This window comes from Montipora foliosa, chromosome 7 (assembly GCF_036669935.1).
Source record: "Montipora foliosa isolate CH-2021 chromosome 7, ASM3666993v2, whole genome shotgun sequence".
Taxonomy (NCBI): Eukaryota; Metazoa; Cnidaria; class Anthozoa; order Scleractinia; family Acroporidae; genus Montipora; species Montipora foliosa.
In genome coordinates, this window is record NC_090875.1 from 31,724,610 (window position 1) to 31,737,112 (window position 12,503).

The 12,503-nt window shown below is 39.1% G+C and overlaps 1 protein-coding gene across 1 annotated transcript; it reads right to left on the bottom strand.

Annotated features, from left to right (window-relative positions):
• Nucleotides 1-7,809: 7,809 nt before the first annotated feature.
• On the bottom strand, nt 7,810-10,059 carry LOC138010106 (E3 ubiquitin-protein ligase TRIM71-like). The gene has a single exon (XM_068857061.1). It carries the CDS (start codon nt 10,057-10,059, stop codon nt 7,810-7,812), a length of 2,250 nt encoding a protein of 749 aa, XP_068713162.1.
• Between the last annotated feature and the right edge of the window lie 2,444 nt (nt 10,060-12,503).

Here is a 12,503-nt window from a genome sequence, read left to right on the forward strand (position 1 = left end):
CAGCTAGGAAATGGGCATTTTGAGCAGTGATATACCAAGATGTGCTCCTGTATTTTCGCTGGATTCACCTCAACTTCATGTGCGTGTCATGAAGGTTGTTTAAAATGACACCAACTGTGATGCTGAATTCTCTTTATTTTCAGTCAAAGGAATGATGCTGATGGCGGTCAATCTTCTCTGTATGAAACAGATGAAGAGGAAAGTGACAACGTAAGCGCGTGATTTGTTTCGTGGTGGATTTCTTGCGTATTCTTGCGGTTGGACCAAAAAATCATGAAGCAAAGAGTAATGCACTAAGTAACGGTTTTATCATCCGGCAAATAGCAAGTCTTCTGATGGTAATATATTTGTGAGCAATACAGGGAAGCCAAACTATAGAGACGTTTCTTCGCCTTTCCTGATTCGACGTTATTTTGACTATTTAAGTATGTGCTTGCAAAGATAAAACTGAAAAACAGACGTTTTGGCGTCCTCATGACGCCATTTTCAAGGATAAATAACAAATTTACGCGATGTGAATACTTATAACAGTTTCAAGTCTCTATTTATTTATATTTCTTATCATTTAAACAGGAACCTGAGTTGTGTTTCTCCAATCCTCAACAACTTCTCGAAATCTTCGCCGAAATTGAAGAGCAAAATTTGTCTCTCATTGAGAACACCCAGGAAACCGAAGAAGCGCTAGAAGAACTGTGACAAACCATAAAACAGACACAAGAGAGAATGTGAGTATAATACCACAGTCTGCGGTCTCACGAGGACGGGGCGGTCACTCTGTCATCCGCCAGAAAGAGGTCCCGTTCCATGACGAAATCCAATGACGTTCCAAGTTGAGGCTTGAATTTGAATAGCACTCTTCTCAATTGGCGTCACGATCTAGCGCCCAAAGCATTGTGGCATTGATGTGCGGAGAAAGCAGAAATTAGCAAGTGCTCTTGGAACCCAAAAAGAAAATTCGGGATAACCACGCATTTTTGAGAGATAATTGAGCTTCAGTTTGGAAAAGAACGCCATACATTTTCACAAATATTGATTAATTATCTTTGAAAAATGTGTGGTTGCCCACAATTTTTTTATTTTTTTTTTTTTATTTCAATAACACTTATTAAGATCTGCTTTTCACGCGTAGTCAGTGAACAGCGCAAAAATACTTTTGAATTAGTAGGCACCGTCCTTAGTCCCACATATGACGAAGAGTCTGGGAATTGAATCCGTGTCACATTGGTGGGAGGCACAACATCAGCCCTGCACCCAGCGTAATAAATTGCACTTCCAAAATGGTAACAATATGGAAGCAAAGGAACTCAGAAGAGAACAGTCTAAGGACACATGCTTATGCCTTTCCTGTGATTGCGCTCCTATGGTTTTGGAATATGCTACCCTCTAGAATTTATGCTGTCGATTTGAACAGGTCTAAAAATATGGCTGTTCAAAAAGGCCTATGATATCTGAATTTTATTTTATTGTATTATTGTTATTAAATGAGGTTTTAAATTGTATTTTTTTACTTATTTAATTATTTATTAATTATTTATGTGAGGGGCAATGAGCATTGATATATAGCGCCATATAAATGTAAATGTAAATGCTTTGTTTAAGTGGAAGTGCACTTTAAGCTACAAAGCTAGTTCACAAGCGCCCCTCTCTTAATAATCTGAAAGAAAAAAAACTTAACCAAAAAAGTGATGATTAAGAACCCCAACTGGCAGGAAGCATCCAATAACATTTACTTGTATTGATAATGCTAAATAATGCAAATATCTACATGATTACATTTACATGTTTCAGTTCCCTTGACTTGTGGCTGTTTCCGCTTACGTGACGTCATACGCCAATTTTATTTTCTATTCCAGTTCGTATTTTCTTAACTCTTTAAGACCAATAATTCGAACCAACTTTTCAAATTGCTCGATAATTCATTCTTTCTTTTGTTCCGCATTCATTGAAAAAATGGTCATTTTTTAATCGTAGTTCGCAATTTGATTCTCAATTCGTCCACGTTTCTTGAGATTTCTCAGGCCAACAATGATTCCTTCACACTTCATCACAACACCCTGGAGAAACTGCTCGTTACTCGCTACATTCGCATAAACCCAAGGACTTGGGAAAACGCTATTTGTATGAGGTATTTGGCTACGATAGTGAGTTAAAAAATAAAAAAAAGAAAACAGCGTCGTCTAGAACAAGTAACAATTCTGAGAGGTCCATTGACAATGTGAAGTGGAATTGTGCGCTCTGTTAAAGAGAAAGTAGAGCTTAAGCACGCGCCGCTTTTGAGCCACGGACGGAAAGCGGAAGTGATCATTTCGCATACCCGGACAGCAGTCCCTCTAATCGACTCTCATGGAGAAAAGATACTCGCTAATATTAATGTGGTAGCTAGTGAACATCTCGCATACCTGGACAGCAGACCCTCTAATCGTCTCTCATAGAGAAAAGATACTCGCTAATATAAATGTGGTGGCGCCAAGACAAGTTACTCTGACCCAAACCAGTTTGAACGCTTCCAAGTGACGCTCTTATTAAAAGGATCAGCACCACAACGTTGTATCATGTATTAGCAATATTGTGGTACCAAATGAAGCAAGAATTATTGCTGAACAAGGTACAGTGAGTACTGTGACGTAACATGCCACCATGGCAACGGGCAATGCTCTCTCAGTATATTTGTTTTCGCAGCGTCGCTCTCTTTCGAAAAGTGTTAAATTTTCTGATGCAGGTGAGCGACCTTACACTGGAATTATAGGCATTGTGGAACTTTTCACCATGTTACAGGATGGCATGAGACTCGAGAAACCCCCGCACTGCTCTAAAGAACTGTAAGTTAATGGAACAGCCTGGCTTGATTTACGATGATCCCCGCTCTTCTTCTTTACATCCTACCAATAAGGTTTCACCGCGTTCCGTGGCCTCTGATTTCTGTTTTCATTTCATCGTCTGTAGGTACGACATTATGCTCCAGTGCTGGCAAGAGACTCCAGAGGATCGGCCAACTTTTAAAGATCTTCATTCAAAACTTCACTCAATCTTGAGTGAGTCCGCGGTACGGATATATTAATTTAAGGAATATTAACTTTCATTTATTCAAGCTACGCCCAGAAAGCTGTAAAACTTGGCGGAGAATTCTAGCTTTTTTATTAATTGTAGATTGGAAAACACGGCACCTTAGATAAGTGTTGAGTTTCAAAGGAGACTGGATCATTTCAAGAACTAGACTTTTGCATCACCAAAACCTTTAAAACGTTCAACGAACCAGATTTCAGACATTGTGGTTTTCCTCAACATCTGCTCCTTTGAATTGAGGATATCATCACATTTGTAGAAACCGCTGTTCAAAAAAATTAGCTGACTACATTACAATGATGATAATAATTACTCAAGTGTGGGCATGACTTTTTTTTTCCCGCAGGTCACTTATATCAATATTGCGTTCTTTGAGGAACAGAGAAATGAAACCGGTGAAAGACATCCCAGACAATGGTGTTTGAATCCAGCAAATGCTTTTCCAGCGGAGACGCAGTGATCCAAGAGTTATTTCGGCAGGCCACTTAATTAGGCCATACTTTTATATGTCGGAAAATACACGGCCAACTGTAAACCTTCGCTGTGGGGAAAGAAAACAAGCAATATGTTTTAATCAAGCGTCTAACAAATTTTAGCTATAGCGTTTTTGCTTTGACTGCAGAAATATAAGTCAGCACACCACTGTATGTTGGTTTGGTGTAAACTTCAGTTTCTAATTAATTAATTTCACTTATTAATACAATGACCATTCTCAGGTGTCTATAAAAGGTGACAATTGCTTAAGGACGGTGCCTGCTAATTCAAAGGTATTTTTACGCGGTTTACTGTATGTGCGGGAAAAGCAGATCTCAACAAGTGTTATTGAAATCCAAAAAGAAAATTGGGGCTAACCACGCATTTTCCGAAGATAATTAATGAACAATATTCGTAAAAAGCTTTCTTTTCCAAATTGAAGCTTAATTATCTCTGAAAAATGCGTTGGTACCCCCAATTTTCTTTTCGGATACCAAGAGCACTTGCTAAGTTCTGCTTTCTCCGCATAGTTTTGAACTGCGCAAAAATATCCCTGTATAAATTAGCAGCGCCGATAGGAAATCCGAGTACCTCGAGATGCGCAGAACGTACGAGCACTAACAATAGTAGGCGCCGTCTTTAAATTGTTCAGCTAAGTGCAAGGATCACTTCTCTCATCCGTTTATAACTCCGGATCGAGTGGTCTGGGGTCGGGTCCTGGCCGGGGACATTGTGTTGTGTTCTTGGGCAAGACACTTAATGCTCACGGTGTCTCTCTCCACCCAGGTGTACAAATGGGTACCGACGAATCTAATGCTGGGGGTAACCCTGCGATGGACTGGCATCCCATCCAGGGGGGAGTAGAAATACTTCTAGCCGCTTCATGCTACAGAAACCGGATATAAGCGCCGGCCTGATGGGCCTTCTAGGCTCGTAGCAGACTTTACCTTTACCTTAATTTCATTTCATACAATGCCCATGTGTTTTGTTTTTCGGGCAAAAGAAAAAAAGCTGGAACAATTCTATCTTAAAGAAGACGCTGCAGTATTTAATGAAATACTACTAATTACTTACTGTGGTTCTGTGTAAGTGGGCCGGAAGTGAAATAAAGAAAAGGTTTTTATCAACTGATCATGAGCTCATATGGTAAATTGACCACTGTAAAGAAATTTGAAAGCTGACGTCTCGACTGTTAGCCATTCGTCAGAGCTAACCCTTTTCTGTCTTTCACAAGTAGGATTACTTTTCATAATGAAAAAACAGTGATATTCTTTAATCATTCCTTTGGCAATATAACTTGTATAATACAAGATTCATAAACATTTGTCTCTCAGTAAGTAACTAAATTGCCATTAAACGTAACAATCATTATGGTATTATTTGTACTGTTACAATATTAATAAACTACAATTTATCTTTAAAAGAATATACTCATTTGCTTCTGCAAATGGCCTGTATGCAAGCTGAATGTAAAGGAGATTTCTTTGAAATAATCGAAACTAAGATTAGTAGCACTGCACCGGTTTAATGTTGTAGGAGAAATAAGTCATTGAACTTCTCCAAACTTGGTCACTACTCTAGCATAATGGTTTTCGATCTCAGTTATGTTTTCGTAGAAGCATATTGGGGTACAAGGATATCATTTTACATCAAGTCGATCTCTATCAAAGAGAGGACTGCCATTGGTTGTTGGGCATTTTCCAGATTTTCTGTGCATGAAATGGATGTGTTGACAACTTCTGGCCGATTTCTACATATTTTCTAGAAGCCACTTTCCGCAAGTTGCTGTTCGCTGTGAGAAATTCGACTGTGTGCTTAGGACAAGACTTAAAACACTTCTCGTATTGGAACTACTTTCTTGTTGTTTCCAGTGAAGGGTTTGCCGTTGCTGTAAACCCATTTTCTTAGAGTTATCATCTTTTGTTCCCTTTTGTTAATTGTTTCGACCTAAATCAATCCTTGTTTCCTGAAAGGCGGAGTTGCTTCTCTGTTTTTTCGTAAAAATCATCTTCTAAATAACGTTTTTTTTTTGTGAGTGGCCTTTCAATTCCTCTATTTCTCTGTAGAAATTGCTTTAATTTACGCAATTGCGTTGGCGTGACTCTGCCATATGTGGCTTCGGTGTCGTATTGCACATTTGTGTATAAATCAAACTTTTTACCGAGAGTGGCCTGGGGTAAATAAGAAAATATTCATTACAGAACGGTCTTGAGAAATAGGAAATATCTGTGAGTAGTCTTGAGTAGAGCGGGTGGGCATGCAGGGGGAAGAAGGGTGGGGTAGGATAGAGGTACTGACAAGGATTAGGGAGGGGTAGGTGAGTAGAAGGGAGGAAAAGATATCTAGTTCTTTTTTAGAAGTTGATAAAAAATAAAACCAGTTTTAAAAAAAATACAATCTAAGAACAAAATTAAACCACAATACACACACACACACACGTCACTCTTTACCTTGTTTGCCCTTTTTTATTAATTTAGCGCATTTTCGAGGATTGCGGCTGCATTTGCAGCCTTCAGGTTTACAGTTTGATGCAAGGAAGCAAAAATTTGCTTTTCTAGCAAATTCTAGGAGTGGATGAGGCATTCATTTGATGACACAGGGTTAGATGATTTTACAATCATGTAAATTTATAACAAGACGCTTGGGGACGTATACAAGGATGCACTATTCGGGATGTTCTGATTGTGAGAAATGAATTGCTGTAACAGTTTCATGTTAAAGGTTAATGCTTGTAATTGACATTATCATCAGACAAGCGATATGACAAGCAAACATTTTGAGCGGACGAACAGAATAGTAATTATTGTTTATGGCAGTAAGACTCACTAAAGATAAGTGTGCTCGTTCTAAAGAGTTTGTTTCACTTTAGCTATTTCAGCAGTCAAATCGTCTGTTAGCATCCTAATTTAATGAATGGCCATGGCTAAAAAATGTCTCGTGCTTAAGCTCCCTGATAATTGGAGAAAAGGATAGTATGTTTTAACTAACTTTCCAGTGTCTTTATCTCCCAACCCTACTAAGGTGAAAGTCTCTGGGAACCAGGATGCTGAAATCTACCTTTTGCATAATGACACATTTTGAGGTCAAGGACACTAATCAGAAAGTGGCGAAGTCAAAATGAAATTGTTACCGTATACGCTTGGTGCTCAGAGGAAAACGTGTTGTGGAAGAGGTCCTTGTATTAACTCTCCAGTCAAGGTTTCCAGAACCATTCCAGCTTGACCTCAATTAGTTGTTAAGGAAGGCTTTGATCGAAAGGGTTGAAGTTGGTGAAAGGAAGAGGTTTCCAATTGTGATGTACAAGTACAAGGAAGGGTTACGTTTTTGGAAACGGTGGGCGTGTAGCACATATTTCAACAGACTTAACTGATTAGAGTGTAATGTGAAGTGCTGCTTTTGACCAGGGTGGGAATTGAACCCACGACCTTCGGATTAGGACACATTTTTTGGCGCGCGGAGCCACGCTATGATAAGTTCTCAATTTCACAAATGTGAAACGTTTATTTCAATAACCTCCGCTTGCAATCAAATAAAACCATACAGAAACATATATTGTCAAGTCACCCCCCACCCCCCTCTTCCCCCCAATCACACAACCCAACCCAACCCTACTTTATGTCACCCTACATCTTAAAGCCCACGCAAGGAAACAACAGACACCACTCAGAGTACACAAATATATTCACATGAGACCTTTATTTCCATTTCTTCTAATTTTCAAGTACTTTTTAAGGTTCACAGCACTTGTATATATCATTATAAAGATGTAAGTACAAAGGGTAAACACTTGCTCATGTACACTAAAAAACGGATTTTTATACACTGAAACTTACTACGTGGTATTTACAATTATTTGCTGCCATGCAAGCAATTATTGAGAAAACGTTGAATTAAACGATCAGAAAGTTGTTCTTATGAGTGAACTGCATTATTTTCTTAATCAAACCAAAGCTACTAAGATAACTACCCACTTAAGGAAAACACTACAATCCGACGTGGCTCAGTTCATGTTAACAATATAAGAACTCACAGAACGGAGCAATATAATTCATGCTGCTAAAATTCATGTTTTCTCACTAGTAGATTTCTTAAACTGAGGAAGATGAATTTCAATGCAAAAAAACAGTTATGCTCTCTCTTCCCTTATACAGAAATCAATCCCAGGAACAAGGAATCGCAAAAAGTCATTGTAAGTGAAACGCAGATTACAAGCCAATGACATTAAAAAGAAGGGTTAAGATTATTGTCACTTGGCTTTTAGCAAGTGCCTGCTCAAGGTTCATCAAATATTTGAATGCGATGATTCCCACAGTCAGACACAACAATTTGGCCATTACTGAGGAGCGCTACTGAAAATGGATTCTTAAACTCTCCTATGTTGCTGTCCTCTTTTCCAAACTTACCAACAAACTTGCCCTTCAGTTCAAAGACTTGAACTCTATGATTATACTGATCACAGACAAGTACATATCCTGAGTTAGTCACTGACAAACATTGGAGATGGTTGAATTTACCATTCCCCGTCCCTCTTGTGCCAAACTGATACTTATAACCCCCCTCCCGGGTGAATACGTTCACAGTGTGATCACCATTGTCTGACACAATGAAAAAATTACCAGACTGAACACAATGAGATGGATAACTAAGAAAACTGGGTCCACCTATCTTTGTCAGAAACTTTCCATCAGGGGAAAAGAACTTAATGAATTTGTTACTAGAATCAGCAACAATAATATTTCCATTGGAATCCACTGATAAACCCCAAGGATACTCAGTGACCTGGCTATCAAGGCTTCCTTCCCCACCAAACATACTTATGTACCTCCCCTCTTCATTAAAAATTTGGATTCGATGGTTGTCGGTGTCTGCAACATAAACATTTCTATCTTTCCCAAAAGCTATTCCTGTAGGGAAATAAAACTGTCCCTTTTTGGTACCGGGCCGACCAAAGGATCTCAGAAAATTACCCTTGCAGTCAAATATTTGCACCTTGTGATTGGAAGTGACTGCGATTTCATCCCTTGAATTTACTGCTAGCCCCCGAGGATGCATAAACATTCCATCATCCGAGCCTTGTTTTCCAAAACATAAAATAGGTTTGACATTGAAAGATCTAAAAATAACAGAGAAAGGACTATCGCGAATATGTTGCCCGTTTACCTTAACTGATAAACTGCATTTACCTTCAAATGAAGAAGAATAGCTGAATTTGTATATCCCGTCGTTTTTATCATTAACAAGAAGTGAGGTTATGCATTCCTGCCCACGCTCGTCTCTCAAGTCTACTGTTACATTATCATTTTTATCGTAAACTTGTTCGGCAGCCGAGTTTCTCGTAGTTAAAACAAATTGAGCTTCACGCCCAACAGTTCCTTCACAAAGTCCTTTGCCTTCGGCAACAGATTCGCTTGCGTCGGTCGCCCTGCGAAATTTCAAAAGACCAATGCCTCCGCGGTTGATTGTCTCCAGGATCTTGTTATTTTTCACGAAAACTAATTCAAACAGGCTTTCAGGGTCGCGCTCAACTGGCTTCACTTGTCCTACCCGATCTAGAATGGTTTGCAATGGTTCCTTTAGCTGAACCACCTCGGCGTCTGTGCTTTGTGTTAAAAGTTTGTCAGCTTTTTCCAGCGCTGATTCGATCTCCTTTATTTCCTGATTAATCGCTGCTTTTTTGGTCATTAGATTCTCAAGCGATTTCTTAGTCTCGTTTTCCACTGCTGTCTTGATATTTTGCCTTTCCGCTTGAAGTCTCCTCATTAAGTTGTCAACAAAAACATCGACGTCTCTTAGCATGTCTTCGCTTCGTTGAACAAGCTGAGCGTAGTCCTTGTCAATTTGAGTGACCATCTTCATCTTTGCTTTCAAGGTTTTTCTTGGCGTTTGAATTAGATCTGCTAACTCGATCTTTTGAGCTTCGGCTTCCTCTTGGATTAATGTCACATTGTGTCCCGCGTGATGCAAGATAACACAAGTTTGACAAATTGAGTTCTCGGGACATATTTTGCAAAAGAACTTAAGCTCTTCTTTCTCGTGCCCCTTCCTTGGGCAAAACATGGGTCGTTTTACCACTACCTCATAGTCTTTTTCTTTAAATTCTGTTACGGCAAGAATGCGGTGATCTTTGTAGCCTCGCATTATGTTGTGGCCAATTAAACACTCTTCGCAATAAAACTTGCAACACTCGAAGCAGTACGAGGTTTTAGAGCTTTTCCTGTCGCAGTTTCCGCATGTTACTTGTGTTTTGTTAGATTCTTTAATAGCCAGGGCATCGATGAACCCGCTGAGAAAAAAGCTTGTGGGAAGATCTTTCAAATCACCGGTTGCAGGAACTCTACTACGGCCTTGGCATTTCGGACAACTTAAATCAACTTGACCGCCACTCGCTCGATGCCAGTTTATCAAACAGTGCAAACAGAAACTGTGCAAACAGGAAAGGTATCTTGGATCTTTAAGGATGTCTTGACACACCGGACAAGAGGCTTCTTCGCGAAGATTGAAAAGCAATTTTGGGATATCCATGTTGCTAAACTTTACCCCGTCGCGAACGTATTGCCTTCGTGATTTCTTGGAAACATTTGACCATTAGCCAATTTTTGTTTTTTTTTTTTATGGTTTTCTGATTCCCAGAAATTTGTCTGTTATGCAGACAGCGAGCTTTGAAAAGAACACAATTAAAGGGAGGGCAAAGAAGTGGCCTTTGTGAAGTGTTGATGTAGGCTGAAATCACGGAGCTTTGCTCAACAGGAATGCCTTTATGAACAAGTTAAGACGAAGGAGAGCTTTAAGATTTCATAAAACCAAGATTCCATCGTAACAATTAGCCCTAGAAACATGAACCAGCAGAAAAAAGGGATCTGACAGACCAATATTACCGGTAATTAACGAACGCACTGCTGGTCCCAACGAGACAGTTCGTCACTGCGTGTAAACTCGGAGACCAAATAAAAATTGCCGCCCCAGGGAATGGTTTTGTCAGTCTATACCGCACACTTAAAGTTGATAAACTTGAATATGAACTACCCATGTAAAAAGCATATCTTGAAAATAATGGTAGAAACCCAGTGCGTCGTTGTTCACGTTTGGTAATTGACGATGGAGGACTTAAACATCCTGCCTCGTTTCTACGAAAACAAGAGGCTACAGTTAGCCTAAACTCGGGCCTGCAAAATTACAGTGGTGTATGGTTAATTCAGGACTAAAGAAAAAAAGAGAGAAGTCTGTCCTTCTTACATCGGCCTTACATTGCGCTTTTCATGATGTTCGAATGTGTATGTAGTGAATACCCGGACCCGGATTATCTTCATTATGGGTGGTGACAATGACCACGTCACTGGACCATGAAAACGAGGTTAAATAGTGTATTAAGTTCAAAATGGCTAAGCACATCGTTTTTTTTTTTTTTTTTGCTGATCGATGGGTATTTGTGCTCAGTGTTTGAGAAAGGAAACGCTAATTGAACGGTTTAAGATGAAACGAAATGACTAATCGAAACATCTTTTGCAGAAAAAAATGAAAGAGAAACGAAAGTGAGGTGTGAAAACATCTTTCCAAGACGACCAACTTTTCGTGCAGTGCTCCAGGTAAAGGTCACCTGTTCACGTGCACGACACGTGAAGATTTGCACCATATCTCGACACTTGAAAATACTTTTAGAAGTACACAAGTTGCTTCAGGATGGCCAGTGCCAAATTAATCCCATAGCACGAGAATCGAATTTCTTGTAATTTAAATCATACTCACAGTAATATGCATCCAATTGTCAAAATAAAAGAATTATAACTCTATGTGATCAAATTTTGGAAAGCACCTATCAAAGACATACAGTAAGCAAAATATATTGTGCAACTTCCATGTACATTACCAATATGAGTTGGGCTGTATTGAATCTGAAAAGTTGTGCTGAACACTATGACTTCTGCAGGTAATTCTGTTAACATTAAATATGTTTTTCTCGATAAGCTTGATAAAGCAGTGTAGAATTCATTTCCTACATTAATAATAATTACCAAGTCTGTTAGGGAAGTAATTTATTTCCTGTCATAATTATATATAATAGCACATAGTGACAAAGCTGCAAATTCACTACCAATCAGGTTGACAGTTGTTTTACTAGGATCAATGGGATGTGAACCAGGGTTTTTCTAGGTTATCTCCCTGCAAGTCATGAACTTACTAGCAGTATACCATGCGATCACGTTGGACCAGACTTTAATAAGAAACTATTTCAACAAGAAACTATTTCACAAAACAAAAATAGTGTTTTGTTAACGGAATTGTGAAGGCAAGAGAAAAGATAAAATACTGTAATGCATGTGGGTCACTCGGTCTGTCATATTTATTTCGTTTCTTCTATTGAAACTCTCGAGAAATAAACATAGAAATGTGAACGCAAACTCTCTGAACGGTGAGAAGCCTGTCAAGGAATATCAACCAAACAACGCATTACAATGCTCTCCATGATTTTGGACTACGTGGTTCGCTTCTAATAACCAATATAAGCAGCGCCACGTGCTTTCTATTGTTCATTACCCAATCAAACACCGCCACGTGCTTTCTATTGTGCATTTTGCTGCACCGAAAAAAAAAAGAAACTGAAATCTAACTTGTTTTATAACTCGGTGCCCTTACGGGCGTAGCGGTAAAGCCTGGAACCGAGTTTATCGCCACCATCTTCAATAATGGAGACGTGTTACGGTTGCCCTATAGTTATGACACAAACAGATTTTGGCTAATAACAACAAGGCAACCATAACACGTCAAAATTATTCAAGATGTCGGCACCCGCGAAATTTGAAAATAAAAATAGGCGATTCTAAAACTTGTTTCTTTCGGATACAAACGCTTTCTTTGAAAATATTTTGGATTGACTTGACTGTAAAGGGAAAGCAAAGGAAAGCAAAGGAAAGGCAAGGCACTTTATTTAAGAGTTTAGTCACTCTAGCACTGGAGCTCTTATTGGGGAC